At 40.6% G+C, this 14,374-nt stretch overlaps 1 protein-coding gene across 2 annotated transcripts in view; it reads right to left on the bottom strand.

Moving 5' to 3' along the window:
* The window catches only part of LOC146805084 (pyruvate dehydrogenase E1 component subunit alpha, mitochondrial), a 101,872-nt gene that overhangs the window by 47,586 nt on the left and 39,912 nt on the right, over nt 1–14,374 (bottom strand). For both annotated transcript variants that reach the window (XM_085622220.1, XM_085622219.1), the window contains 3 exons: nt 9,739–9,912; nt 6,324–6,450; nt 2,420–2,511 (listed from right to left, as the gene is read on the bottom strand). In XM_085622220.1, coding sequence (XP_085478346.1) covers nt 2,420–2,511; nt 6,324–6,450; nt 9,739–9,912 — 393 coding nt within the window. The remainder of the gene's footprint in view (nt 1–2,419; nt 2,512–6,323; nt 6,451–9,738; nt 9,913–14,374) is intronic.

The following is a 14,374-nucleotide window of genomic DNA, read 5'->3' as shown; positions in this document are numbered from 1 at the left end:
GTTTGTAGGGTAGCCAGTGCTGTGGGGGAACGCATTACTAAGGATCAGGGGGAGAGGGCATGGCGGAACTGCAAATAACAAAACACTGGGATGTTGGCATATTAAATTCTGACGCCAACTCCTGAAAGCACTTCCGCTCCCCTCCCTTGGAATATGATTTTTTATGTGCTTCTTAGAATTGTTATAAACAACTGTAAGTAATTCAATAACACTGGTACACTGTGCCCTGCTCTATGGTTTCCAAATATAAAAAAGACATAATAATGGTTTCATTTAATGGTGTCAGGCAATTTATTTGCATCGTATGACTAAATGAGCCAGTCCATACCCTCCTATTGAGTTTTGGAATTAGCGGTCAGGGCGCCCTCTTGTTGTTTATACAATTTGTTGTGTGGCCCAGCCTGGTTCCCGCTTTATACAGGCCCAACCGTACTTTTGTTCCTTTATTTTTTAAAGCAGCACGAAAAATGTGTTCCTGTGGGGCTTGTGCAAGAGTTGGGTGATGCACTTTATCTTTGTGTTCCCTTCACTGTTTACTGACCTAGCACATTTTCCATCTTGGAAGTAAGACCAAGCACCGCTCTATAGGTTTCTATTAAATAAGGTCCACGGGGCCTGTACAGGTGATTCTGTCAAGTGTTAAGCATAGTTTCGGCACCATAAGCTCATAGCTTCATTTTGACTTGTTAAAAGGTAGGGATGAAAGTTGAAATTGAAGATCCTGGGGCACTATCATGGGCAGATTCTACTTCATTGTGCAGGCTCAGAATGCACCCATGCACCAGTTTATGACAGCTGCGTTGTTGACAGCACATACAAGGAAACGGAGGCAGAGGCCGCCTCTTCATATTTCTACGTTACAACAAACAAATGATGGACGGAACGCTGACAATGCAGACATTCTCCCCCAGTCAAGAGATCTGGGTTAAATCCATTGTTCTTTTGCCCACTACGCCACCCCAGTTCAGACATGGCCATATGCAAATCAGTCTTGACCCTGTGACTCATGGGAACAGTCCAGCCCGAACTGCCAAGCAATGTCTTCCCTGGACCGGAATCAAGCATCCTAGGACCGGTTTCTGGCTATCAGCCATCATCAGCCAGGATAGCTTGACTCCAGTGGCGTAGTGAGCACGGGACCCACGTCTGGGAATACTTATCCCACTTAGAATGGGGGAGAATGTCTGCATTGTCAGCATTCCGTCCATCAATTGTTTGTTGTAACGCTTTTCGCCCTAAGTGGGATGGGCATTCCCAGACGTGGGACCCGTGCGCTCTACGCCACTGGAGTCAAGCTATCCTGGCTGATGACGGCTGATAGCCAGAAACCGGTCCTAGGATGCTTGATTCCGGTCCGGGGAAGACATGGCTTGGCAGTTCGGGCTGGACTGTTCCCATGAGGCACAGGGTCAAGACTGATTTGCATATGGCCATGTCTAAACTGGGGTGGCGTAGTGGGCAAAAGAACGATGGATTTAACCCAGATCTCTTGACTGGGGGAGAATGTCTGCATTGTCAGCATTCCGTCCATCAATTGTTTGTTGTAACGCTCTTCATATTTCTAAGCAACACGGTCTGCTTCTTATAGAATAGCTCATACAATTTCTGAGATAATGTATGTGATGGAGGCAGCACAGTTTCAGCGAACCCTGCATAAGGACACATCCTTGCCAATGATGCTCATGATATAGTTCTTGTCCTTCTAAAGGAAGGGATGCAGCTCCTATATGCACGCTTTTTGGACCATCACAATGTAAAACTAAGAACAAGAGTATTGAACACTACTCTTTGAGAGGACAGGGATTCTGGAGGCATCCGTATTTACAATCATCTTTGTTTCTACAATCCTGATACCTGAGCATTCAGAAAGCAAAGCTCCAAACAACTATCAGCTAGGGAGGATGTCAGGGTGATATTACGGAAATAGAGGACTCTTACTCTGGGCTAAGATCTTGCTCATAGTTTAATGTGCAGTCCACTGTGAGCTGAAATCATATGAAGTCACCCTTGCAACCAAAATGGGAGAGGAGTTGGCTCCAGGGAATCTAGAGGGCCCAGGAATGTTGTTAATGGTCAAAAGGAGATGAGGATGGTGAAATAGCATATTAAGTGGCTTCCCACGGCCCACAGGCGTCACAGCAGGAGAATCCATCACAAAAAGTGCAAAATGTTAGAGTGCATTACACAGCTTTGACACTAGAGGGAACTAAAGCAGTAGAAATGCAGCAAAATATGGTGCTTTCCCGTTTCAAATGAAAAACAAATATTCACTTTGGTGGTGTTTTATTGGGTAAAATCAGTTTTATCTGCAACCCAAATGTATGACGTTCAGCTCTATTACCGTCCTTCCTACAGTTCAATTAGTTTCATTGAGAGATACATAAAAGACAATGATGTGGCTCTCTCACATGCAACATACCTGAGCTCCCACAATGCCATTGCCACCATAGAAATGATGTGCATACATATGCATTGAGCCTCCTTTTCCTTTGGCACAACCTCCTTTCCGGCCTGAAGTAAACAAAAGGAAAAAAAATGAACAGGAGACGATTTAGATTACAAATCAAACACCAGTTCCGCCCTTTTTATATGCATGAACCTCACTAATATTGGGTGAAAAAAAGGTATTGTGGTGGATCAAGCATTTAGAATTAACACTGTTGATAAAAAAAGATGAAAAACTATTGCTTCATAGTTTCAAAACATATACTCTGGGCAGATATGAAATAAATTCATTAAAATAATGGATTCCTAAAAAAACGAGATCATTGATATAGGTTTTAGATCATTATCCTTCCATTGGACATCTTGTAGAGCCATAATGTATCATTTATGACAAAATAAACATTATTGAGAGCTGGGTCACTTGTCAAGGTAGTCATCGTCTACTTTACTACAAAAAAAAATCTGGATGAACAAGAACTCCTTGATAGTCAACAATGTGAAAACCAGAGGTCTTATGCTGGTTGACACACAGGTCCTGTTGATTTTTGCCGTGTGGCTAAAGAGTGTCGGCCATAAATTCCAACAGCAGAAAAATACAGTTCAGAGAAACGTCTGGACTTTCGTTTGACCAATGAGAAACATGTAAACAGATTAGTCTGGTTATGCTATGCACAAACATGGTTTTTACACAAAAAATCTAATTCCTTTCGCCTGCTGGTGCAGTTTTGTGAAGCGATGCTGCCCTGCCTTTGTACGACTCTGTACAAGACTGAGTTCCCAGCCCACACCGATAGCTTGAGAATCATGCAAGCCTACTATAGTGTCCAATTTTACTGCTCGAGACTGCAGAAATGGGTTCTGTCGAGTGGACGCTCAGAGTGTACTTCTGTTTGCGATAATGGCTACTTCTATCTCCACTGCTGGTGTGAGAGACAGACAGAGGTGTCCACGTGGATTCTAGTCAAGGTCAGAGGCCTTTTCAGCTGCTGGGGGCGGGGCAGCCTAGCTGTTTATCTGATGTCTTGATTTGGTGAGTCCCACTTAATATCATGTATAAGACATCATGCATGACGTTTGCTTGTAGCACTATCCAGGTGTATGTTGCACATTTTGGTCGAAGTTGTTGTGCAGTGGAGACCTTGCACTTTGGAACATGCAAGCCCAAGCATGTGCACAACTCCTGTCATCATCCCCCAACATAGTTGATCCATAAAGCCAATTATCCCTTGCCCCCTTTTCACTATGAGATAGCCTCTCAGAAAGGAGTAAATTCCTCATCTATCGGAGTCAGACTAAACCGGTCTAAAGACACACAGCAAGGCAGCATGCCCAATGACCAACAGGCTGGGATTTTGCCCCACCTTATCTGAAGGGGCAGTGAGATGGCCATAAGATTCAAACTCCTACATTGCCATCCATTTTATAAAGTTGTTTAGCCCAGCAACTACGTCTGGGATCTTAGATTGCTGGGGGGGGGGGGGGGGGGGGTGGAGGGGGGGGGGGGGGCGACGACGACCACAGCTGCTTAATATCAGTTTGATAGAAGGGTAGGAAAAAAAAACGTCATCCGGTGCAAGTGGGATGCTGAGGAGGGAAAAAATAGACCACTTTCAAATTACGCACTGGGTGCTGAAGCCAGGGATAAGACAAGCAGCAATGAGGGAAAAATAAACTTGAAAAATGTATTACTACTAATCCAAAAACCCAGGGTGTCAATTCAGATTTTTATGACATGGCCGTGTCCTCCAAATATCAGTGGTCTCATATAAATAAATGGGCTGCACCACTGTGTGGGTTAATTCAAGAACCAGAGTTGGAATCATTGTGGGATGATGGCTATGTACATATGGAATGTTCAGAGTGAATAGGTTATTTAATACCCCATTGGAACTATAAAGGCAAGTGCCCATCAGTAAGCTCGAACTACTAGTGGTGTAGTGGACACAATATAAAACTGGTGGTGATGTTTAAGTTGCCCACATTTAGGAAGCAGGTTCTCAATGCAATGAAAGATCTGCTTATAGTATCTGTGCCCAGCAACCTCAGAAGTGAAAGATGCTCGTGGCGCTTTGGTCTCTCCATCTCTGAAGGGTAACAAGGAATGCAATGATTATGCGAGGTCATTGTCTGTGTGGCTAAACTGTTGCTGGCATTCCACAGGAAGATGATGGAACCCCCAAAGGTGGGTCACTTGTGGAGGTGCCTTTTTTCCATCTAGTCCATGGAGTAGCTCACAAATGTAAGTGAATGGCAATAGTGCGATTTTGAAAAAACAGACTGTTTATGTAATGGTTTGTCAGGCTTGTTTGGTGCGGCTTTGAGATGCAGGGTTATTCATTTGAATCATTCTCTTACACTATTCCTGTTTTGTGTGCTGGGGTCTGTGATGCACTTTTATGCTGGAGTGGGAGAGGTGCCCTGTTCAAGACATTCTGTTATCTCCACATTCTATGTAAGCCGAGAATAGCTGATTACGCTTCTGTGATCAGGACTATTTGTGGTGGGGGAGAAAAGCTGTGGACTTATATAGGAGCAGTTTGATTTAGTGAAAGTGTATTTGTGTCAGTGATTGTGAGGCTGAGTTCCTGTGAGTGAAATAAAAATTACAGGGGTTCACAGTACTCCCAGCACGATTTGATTTTGGATTAGGAGGCAAACCCAACCTCAGGATAGGGTTAAAGAAGATCAGAGTCAAGTCTCAAGAGACTTGCAAAATAATTTGACTCCGTATTGTCCTAAAATGAAATGAGAAAGTGTTGCAATATGCTGCGGTCTGGTAAGAGAAAGATCTACTAAACCTGGAGCACTGAAATCCCCCGCAAAAAGAACAGCTGACACAGATCTGAGAGTACAAGGAGGCATAAAACACTTCCATCAAGAGCAAGGATAAGCAGGGCCAGGGTCCAAGCGCGCTTTGTGACAAATGCATGGGATATTAAAAGTGCATGTGCATGAGGGCATCAGAGATAGGTTCTCTTCCAGGGATACGGAGTACAGAGTGAGATGCCATATTTTGCATCACCTGTATATGCTGGATAACATAGTTAGATATATAAAGATAAGTGGTGTTGCAATAAGCCATGTGGGAGAAGATCAGGGCTAGAGAGATGATTTTAATACATGTTCGAGTCAGCAAAGACAATTTTTCTGAGGGTTTTTAGAGACAACAAATATAAGGCACCAAGTTATTCACTTGGGGGTGTAAAGACACATTTGTGATCAAATATAATCCTTAGATTACTGCTTTGATGGGGAACTCATCAAAAAGGGTCACAGGTACTGGACCACAGGGAGCAAGGTTCTCCAATACCAGTATCTCCATGTTCTCAGGGGTTTGACAGCAACTCCTACATTAAATATATTCCAATATCGATAGGATGGCAGCAAATGGAAAATATACACACAGCAGACCCCAATCACCATGGTTGGGGTCTGCCGAGGCCTACTGAACAGGGTCTGGAAACAAGCCCTCCACTACTGTGAATTATTTGTTTTATGACTGTGACCCATCAACAGCCGTATTTCAAAACCCACCCTTGTTCTCCCTTTGTTTGAGCCTATTCCACCAGGTGTCTACAGCCGAGAAGCCCCTCTACAAACAAACAATGTCACTATCAATATACTTCATGCACAACTCACATAGCAACTCTCCCTCAAAGTAAGATTCAGGTCCTAAAGAAACTACAAGCTCAATTCTGTCTGTAGGACTTTCCCCATTAGCTCAGACCCCCCTGCACAGCTTAAAATTCCAAAGGCTAAATGTGCTTCAATGTAGGGCGGATATCACAGAAATTCCCTTAAACCGGAATAGTAAACTTATACAAATAATTTCATGTTAACCCCTTCATACTGTTCTCATCCCCTTCATTGTCACAAACCTGTAAGCTCTGCTAGGATCGCTTTGACTGGTACCCCACGAGTGTAGGTATATCCGTGAGCCCGGTAGGCTGTTATCAAATGGTCTGTTGGTTTGATTGCAGCCTCGAGTCCAACACAGCACGCTTCCTATAAGAAACACATTTAAGTTTGAAATAACTGAAAGCTTCAATGCAAAGCCAGTACCACAAATAACACGCATGTGTGGGTCATCCATGCATACTCAGTAATGGAGTTTTTATTTTTTATGAAAGTCCATGTCTGAAGAACAACTTATTTCAGTGTTCCGTGGAAATGCTAGTTTTAAAGCCTCCTTCGTCTCAGAGAAAAAGAATAGAAGCTACAAAGCGCAGAGAGAATATGCAGAGCAGACTGTGCAATGGGTCTTTCAGTACCTACTGCACGCGAGTTTAGATAACTTAAGACACCCACAATCTCCCTTGCTCGAACATGCTATCCCAGATAAACACAAGTCCTAGAGCTCTTAAAGCCCGCTTGCTCCATTTCTCATAATTGTTAAAGTAACTGCTGACAAATGTTGGAACCATTGTTTTTTTCTAGTTGAGCCACAGGTTACTGGCCACTTCTTACATCAAGATAGCATCCACTTATAAAATAGGAAACCAACAGCGGCCTGCCTATATAGAACATGGTGATTGGCATATATCGAGATCACTATCACTTACAGCATATCCCCTCTACAACCTACACCAACTACACTACTACTTGCACTTTACTCCCTGCACCACCATTTGTATCATACCCCATGGCCCGCTGCTTCTATAGTGCATTACACCAGAGACCATTTAAAACGCCTCCGCACAGCCACATACATCCAATAACCTGCACCACCCTTTGACCCCCTGCAACTCAAACACTACCCTCTGTGCCACAGACACCACTGCCAACAGGATCTATACCCCCAATACATCTTACAGTGCCATACCAAAGGCAGAAATGTCCAATAAGAAAAAACAAGTGGCATAACTATTATGCTCATACAGGCCTAGAAAATCCACTCGCAATTGAGAGTGAGACTTTATCAGGTCAAGCTATTTTTAGAATGTACTCGTCCCTGCTGGCGAGTTAACTTAAGCTGAAAGGAACAGGTGTTCTTTTCTTTTAGAAAGTGAACGAGCAATAAATAGGCCTTTTAATCTTGTTTTCACCTGGACACATTTGCAGTCTGTTCAAGGACAGAGGTCACATGTCAGTTTGTTTTTATTAATTGTTGCTTATCTGTCCCTGGAAAATGGTGTTTAATTTTCTTTCTTGTTATAATTTTCTTTCACGTTATTGGAAGTGCTTTTTGTCAAGTGAGTTATCTGACAATAATTGTGGGAAAAAGGCTGTAAAATGTCAGGGTTTATTTCTAACAACATTAAAACAGCTTGTTAATGAATAGTACAAGTGTATATATCAGTAAATTAAGAGTTTGTCATTCAGAAGTGTGATGCAAACAAAGATTTACATAGGAGCATAACAAATCAGCACACTTTACTTGGTGATGTGCAAATGACAAATAGTTGTAGAAACTCGATTCCCAGACATTGTACACTACATAGTTTTAAAAACAACATGTCAGTGGGAAATTCTTTGGCCATTTGAATAAAAAAAAATCGGCTGATTGCAAATGACAGTGTGCTGCTACTTTATGCTTTAGTTATGTATTTAATAAAAGTGAGTCAGCGGTCATGTGTATCCTATATGTGGCAAGATTTGTATTATATATGGAGCAAAAGCATACTCTATTAAATCAAACAAAAGAGTTTTCTGTACAGCAGACGTGCCAAACTCACATATTTGAAGGTGCTCTCATGTGTGATCAAGAAGAAAATGAAGAAAAGGGTGGTAGAACACGCACTACTGAGTGAACTGGTTGTTGAATTGTTGCAGGCCTCAGAGGTATCACTCTCTGGTCAATGAGTGGAACGCAATCAAAAAAGTAGCGCCTCCTGATTAGGGGACGTCTCCCTGAGCACTGCTTAGGGCCCGCGTTGGCGGGGTGTATAAAGTCTGTTGGCAATTTATGCAAAAGCTGTAGAATCAATAAACTTGTGATGAGCTTGTAAGAATTTTTTCGTTCATAGTTCAATATTAATTTTTCATATAGAAAATTGATGATTTCAGCTAAGATAAACTGTCACTTATTTCAATCATCTCTCCCGATGCATTTTGGGCAAGATCTGCTTTTCGTCAGGGGAAAATATGTGAGCGAAATTGCTCACGTGTCTGAAGACGGCAAGGAAGCATCTTGAAGATGACCTGATACTTATCTGAGCAGTCTTCGCTAGCTAGAACACTCTGGATGATTAGTCTTTTTTAGGATGATCATTTTAGGGTTTTTTGTTTTTTTAATCAGCAGGGTTTCCGAAAATGTACCTGGCTCAGCACCGATATTGTGCGATTTTTCTCCTTTACTGCTCTTTAAAATGCAATATATTGACAGTTCTAAATGAAACTGCATTACCAAGTACAATTACATTTGTACAGGAGGTCAATAAGCGTGGCATGAGGTCGCACAAATTCAATTTCATCAGTATTTTGAGGACACATACACATATTGAGTCAAATGTAGAGCTAAGAAGACATCCTAGTCCTACTGCTATGAAGGAGACTAAAATGTTTATGACGATGAGCTAGCAGAGACTGAGTTTGAAGAATTCCATTTATGGATTCACCTCCCTTTTAAGTTGAATCCTGAGAATCTATGGCAAAACACCATGAAGAAACTTGGAAGCAGATGGGACACTTATATTGAGACAATTTACTCGGACTGTGTCTAACCACTGCTTGTCTTCTGAATGTTCGGGCTTCACACAGCAATAAGTTATTTTTGTTATTTAGTAGCATTTTAATCACTTCTGAAGAACGGACGCCATGAAGCGTGTACCCTTGTGTTGTTTTGACCATATTGTCAAAATGTCCATGCTTTCTTTTTCAGGTTTATATTAGCATAAGGGTGTTTGTTTTTTGTTGTTGTTTTTTTAAAACAATTTTATTAAATTGAAAGCACAGAACCGTTCTGGCAATATCACGTTACCTTTCAAGCATGATAAACAGCAATACATTACATCAATAGGCACATAGTACAGAGTCCAGGCACATGGAAGATTAGAGTTCAGTCCGATTGCGCATTGCCATGTCTTTCGTTGGTAACGTACAGATCTCTCCTCTAAAGGTGTTCCATCCCCCCCTCCCCCCCCCCCATTTCTTAAATTAGCATAAGGGTTAATATGACATACAAGGTGTCTAGATCAAAATCATTGGTTCATTCACACTTCTATATCACCTGCATTTAAAGCCTTTTGTAGGCTATCAAGTGTTCGCTTTTGGGTTTGATTGCAGACAAAGACATGCAAAGTAGTTTTTCAGATGTATTTGTGAAGGAGTCGTTTTTCCTGAGCTGGTACAAACCTGGCCATCATACAAGTGGCAGAAGCCACGAATAATCTTCTGCTTGTACAACTGGTCTGACTTCAGCTCCATTCGACGGATTGTCTGCATTGTCTTGTAGTACTGTAGGCCTTCCTCCCTAGTCAGGACTGCTTGCAACGGAGGGCCTTCTTCAAAGCGGTGAAGGTCAACTTTCTGAAATACAAGATTGAGCCAATCGCATTATGAAGACAGGTTTATTAATAATACTGAAAAATGCTGCGGTTATTATTATGTGACTTTGTTATAGCCTCGAGACTGGGGCTTCGAAGTACCATGGTGATAACCTAACTATAGGTGTCAACAACTCAATATTCTTAGGAAAACAATATCAGTCACAGAAACCATACAGCAGACACAATGATTCACTGTTATATATGCATCAGGTCCTCTAGTGTTTAGACCACGTTCAAACCTGGTTATCAGAACAATACAGGATCTCACAGTACCAGCTCAGGGACCCCACACAACTCTCCAAATAGCTTGTCAATGTTTAGAAAATCTAGGGAAAATTGTAGAGTGGGAAAAGGATATTTCGATTTTACAAGAAATTAGCTTCTATTCATCCTTCTGCAGTCACTCCGTGGCTCAAAACCGCACAATCCCATATGATGTTCATACTAAGATTGACTAAGATTGACGCCAAGATTGTCAGGTAATCACAATTTAAACATCCAGAGAGCTCTAATGAAAATATTTGGCCAAAACACGATTTTTTCTGTTAAAATAATATCAGGATAATTTTTAAAAAATTGGTTTAACAGTAAACAGCTAAATGAATAATGACTGAAAACAGCCTACCTTGCCGGCTCCCAACTGCCTCTCATCTAATGCATTGCTAGTGGGAGCTTTCTTGTTTATAGTTTTTTTTTTGTTCCATTGTTATATATATATATTTTTTACATACTCATTTTTGTCTCTCCATCTGGAACCGGTGTTATATTTATTTTTACATTACAACCTGCTTGCCGAGCTGCAATCTAAAGTGGTTTTAAAACAGACTGCAAGGCAGGGGATGCTAAAACAAAAGGTTATCTAGTTTGTCATTATTTTTCTTTACAATGATTAATTATTTAATAAACTAATTTTAGATTGGTTTCATCCTGTCAGGCTTTTTCATTTTGGCACAGTCTGGAACCTCAACATTTTTTTCATTCCATAAAATTACGTTTTGATATTTTATTTCAGTGTTATAGTGATTCTGTTTTTCTAATCTTCTGGCTGCTTATTAGGGCCACTGGCTTTCTGTTCTTCTAAGAGTGATTTCACCCCTAGTGGAGATAAGAAATTTATAGTTATTTTGAAAATATGACTCCAGTAATCTTGCATGAAGAGATGCGTGTAACATATATATCGTTAGATGTTTCCAATGGTTTTATTTGAATCTTCGTTTAAGTTTACACTAATATTTTCCTATCATAGGTTTGTGCTGCGATCAGGCTTTTTTGTAATATTCAAAAAGTTGTAGGATGCAATATCCATTCATTTTCATCAACTTCAATAATGGTTTTTGAAGTAACACAAGTGAAACGCTCAGTGAGTTCCAGTTAGATTTTATTCCATCAGAGAAGACAGCTTGTACAACCACACAAGTCAGTTCCCAACTGCCAATCCCACACGACCCATCATGGAACCTAGAACCCAGGAAGACCAATAGCACTCCATACTAGAGCATGACCATAGATAGTATGAACACTACACACCTTCCCCCCCTTAAAAAATAAAATAAAAAAAACAACAAACAAAAAAAAAATAAGTACAAATATACTTAACATTCAAAATCTAACAAAATCATTCATCTTAACAGGATGTTTTCTGACACGAGAACTTTTCGTTTGAGCAGATATTTCCTCACATGGAATAGTCACACCTTCTACAGGACTAACATCTTGGTTCTCAACAGGAACATCACTAGATGTCATATCAGTACCCGGAGTCAAAAAAGGTTTTGTAATGTTACCACAAGTATCATTAATGTTAGTGTTAGAAGGTGGAAACACTACCTCAGAATCAAAGTTAGAGCCACCCAAAGTATCCAGAAAATTTTGGAAATCTTCACTCTCATTCATAACTAGAGACTCTTTCCGTGGAGGAACAAGTGATTCATCACCAGTACCCTTTGATCTAAATATAGATATTCGTCTGAAATTCCAAATTTTTCCCCCTTGCACCCTAACAGCTTTGCTGAATACTTCAACTACCCTAACTGGGTCAGACCATTTAGACCATCTTTTGTCCATACCACCCAATTTAACACGTACTAAATCACCCACTTTGATTTTGCAGTTCAGCGAACAGTTGTTGCACTTAACCCTCCTCATTTTATCTTGGTATTTTTGAACACGCTCTCTAACTATTTTAAGATCCAATAAAGGATCATGAATATTGATCTTTTTCAACCACCATGGCATGAGCTTAGAACAAGGTCTCCTGGTCTCTTCAAATGGAGAACAACCCGTAACTCAATTAGGAGACATCCTATATGTACGCAAAGTGGCCTGTAAAGCCTTTCTCCAATAAATATTGCTCTTGATAGCCAGCTGTATGGATTCTTTTACAACTTTGTTAAAACGTTCAACTTGGCCATTAGCCATGGGATTATAATTAGAGACTCTTTTATGAGTGATACCACATTTGTTCAGGAACATTTCAAATTCATCACTGATGAATTGCGGCCCGTTGTCTGAAACAAGCTCAGAAGGAATGCCCTCTCGACTGAAAATGTTATCCAAAAATTCTATAACATGATTAGAAGTGATTTTATCAACCACTTTGACCTCTGGCCATTTTGAAAAATTATCCACTAACACCAAAGCAAAAACATGTTTAGCAGAAGGACGATTCAAAGGACCAATAATGTCAATGCCTAGCTTCCTCCAAGGACCTTGCGAATACTCAATGGGAGAAATCTCCCCAGATAGAGGTTTAACCGATTCATCACTCTTCGCACATTGGACACATTCTCTGACCCATCTGTCTACCATACTATCAATACTAGGCCACCAATAAAATTCTCTCAAACGTCGTTTAGTAGAAGACATGCCCAAATGTCCTTCATGTGACAAATTAATTAATTGTTCTCTAATACTCCGAGGCGGAACAATTTTATCACCTCAGATTACGAACCCATGCAAAAACATCAGTTCTTCTTTAATTTTACAAAATGAGCTCATCTCACCACTCAGCTTCCTCTCTTCAGGCCATCTACCCTGTAAATACTTTACAACATCTTGTAAAATGTCATCTTCAGACATTGCCTTTGCCCATATCTCCTCCGAGATAGCGTCCGAACTTATACTATTATGAACATCTTCCATGGTATATGCTATATCGCACTCCTCTGCACTATTAGTGACATTTGGACTCTCAGCTAATGACAAGCGAGACATGCAATCAGCATGGACATTCATACGGCCAGGAATATACACAACTGAACATTGATATTCTTGCAATTTAGCAGCTAATCTAGCTAAACGGGCTGTAAGAGTTCCACCACCCCCAGCTGCCAACATGTTTATAAGTGGTTTATGATCAGTCCTCAATTGAAATTTTGTCCCCCATAAAAATTGCCTAAAATGCTGAGCAGCCCAAGTGCATGCAAGTAATTCTCTTTCAATAGTGGAATAATTAAATTCCGCTCCTCGTAAAGTTCTTGAAGCATACGATACCACATACTCTTCCCCAAATTTCTTTTGCAAAAGCACAGCACCTAGACCCGTATTACTTGCGTCTACTTCTACAATACATTCCCCACCAATTGTGAAAGGTCTCAAACACGGAGCAACACTAATTTCTTTTTCAAGTGCTTCAAAAGCTAGTTTTTGCTCTTCACCCCAGACAAATTTAGTGTTTTTCTTTAACAAAATGCGTAAGGGAAATACTCTTGAAGAGTAATTTTTTACAAACCTACTATAAAATTCCGTCAAACCTAAGAATGATAATAATTGTTCTTTTGTAGTAGGGGCAGGAGCTTTTGAAATACCAGCTACATGGTCTAGCTTCGGTTTAATACCCTCACAAGATATTTCGTGACCTAAATATTCAACCTTATCCTTTCTGAACTTGCATTTAGAGTATTTAAGTGTTAAACCTTTCCTTTGTATATTATTCAACACCCTTTTTAAATTGTGATCATGTTCATCAAAATCCTTCCCAAAGATTAAAATGTCATCTTGGAAAGCTATAGCACCCGGACAATCTTCTAATACGTCTTTCATAAGTCTCTGAAAGACAGAGGCAGCACTAGCTAATCCAAATGGCATCCGCTTAAATTGATACATACCCTCCAGTGTGATGAAAGCTGTTAAACATTTAGATTGTTCATGTAGCATAATTTGGTGGTATGCACTTGCTAGATCAACGGTGGAAAACACGCAAGCACCAGACAAGGTTAAAATCAATTCATGTATGTTAGGTAACAGATGCCTGTCGATCCAGATCTCCTTATTCAGGCTACGGAGATCAACACACAACCTAAGATCCCCATTACTTTTAAGGGAAAGAACCACCGGAGAAACCCATGGGGAGGATTCTATTGGTTCAATAATGTTCCTTGAAACTAAATCTTTCAGCATATCTTTCAATTTGTTGCGATACGCTAAAGGAACATTACGAACTT

The sequence above is a fragment of the Triturus cristatus genome, chromosome 8 (genome assembly GCF_964204655.1).
Source record: "Triturus cristatus chromosome 8, aTriCri1.1, whole genome shotgun sequence".
In the NCBI taxonomy this organism is placed as follows: Eukaryota; Metazoa; Chordata; class Amphibia; order Caudata; family Salamandridae; genus Triturus; species Triturus cristatus.
This window is presented reverse-complemented; position numbering and strand designations above follow the sequence as displayed.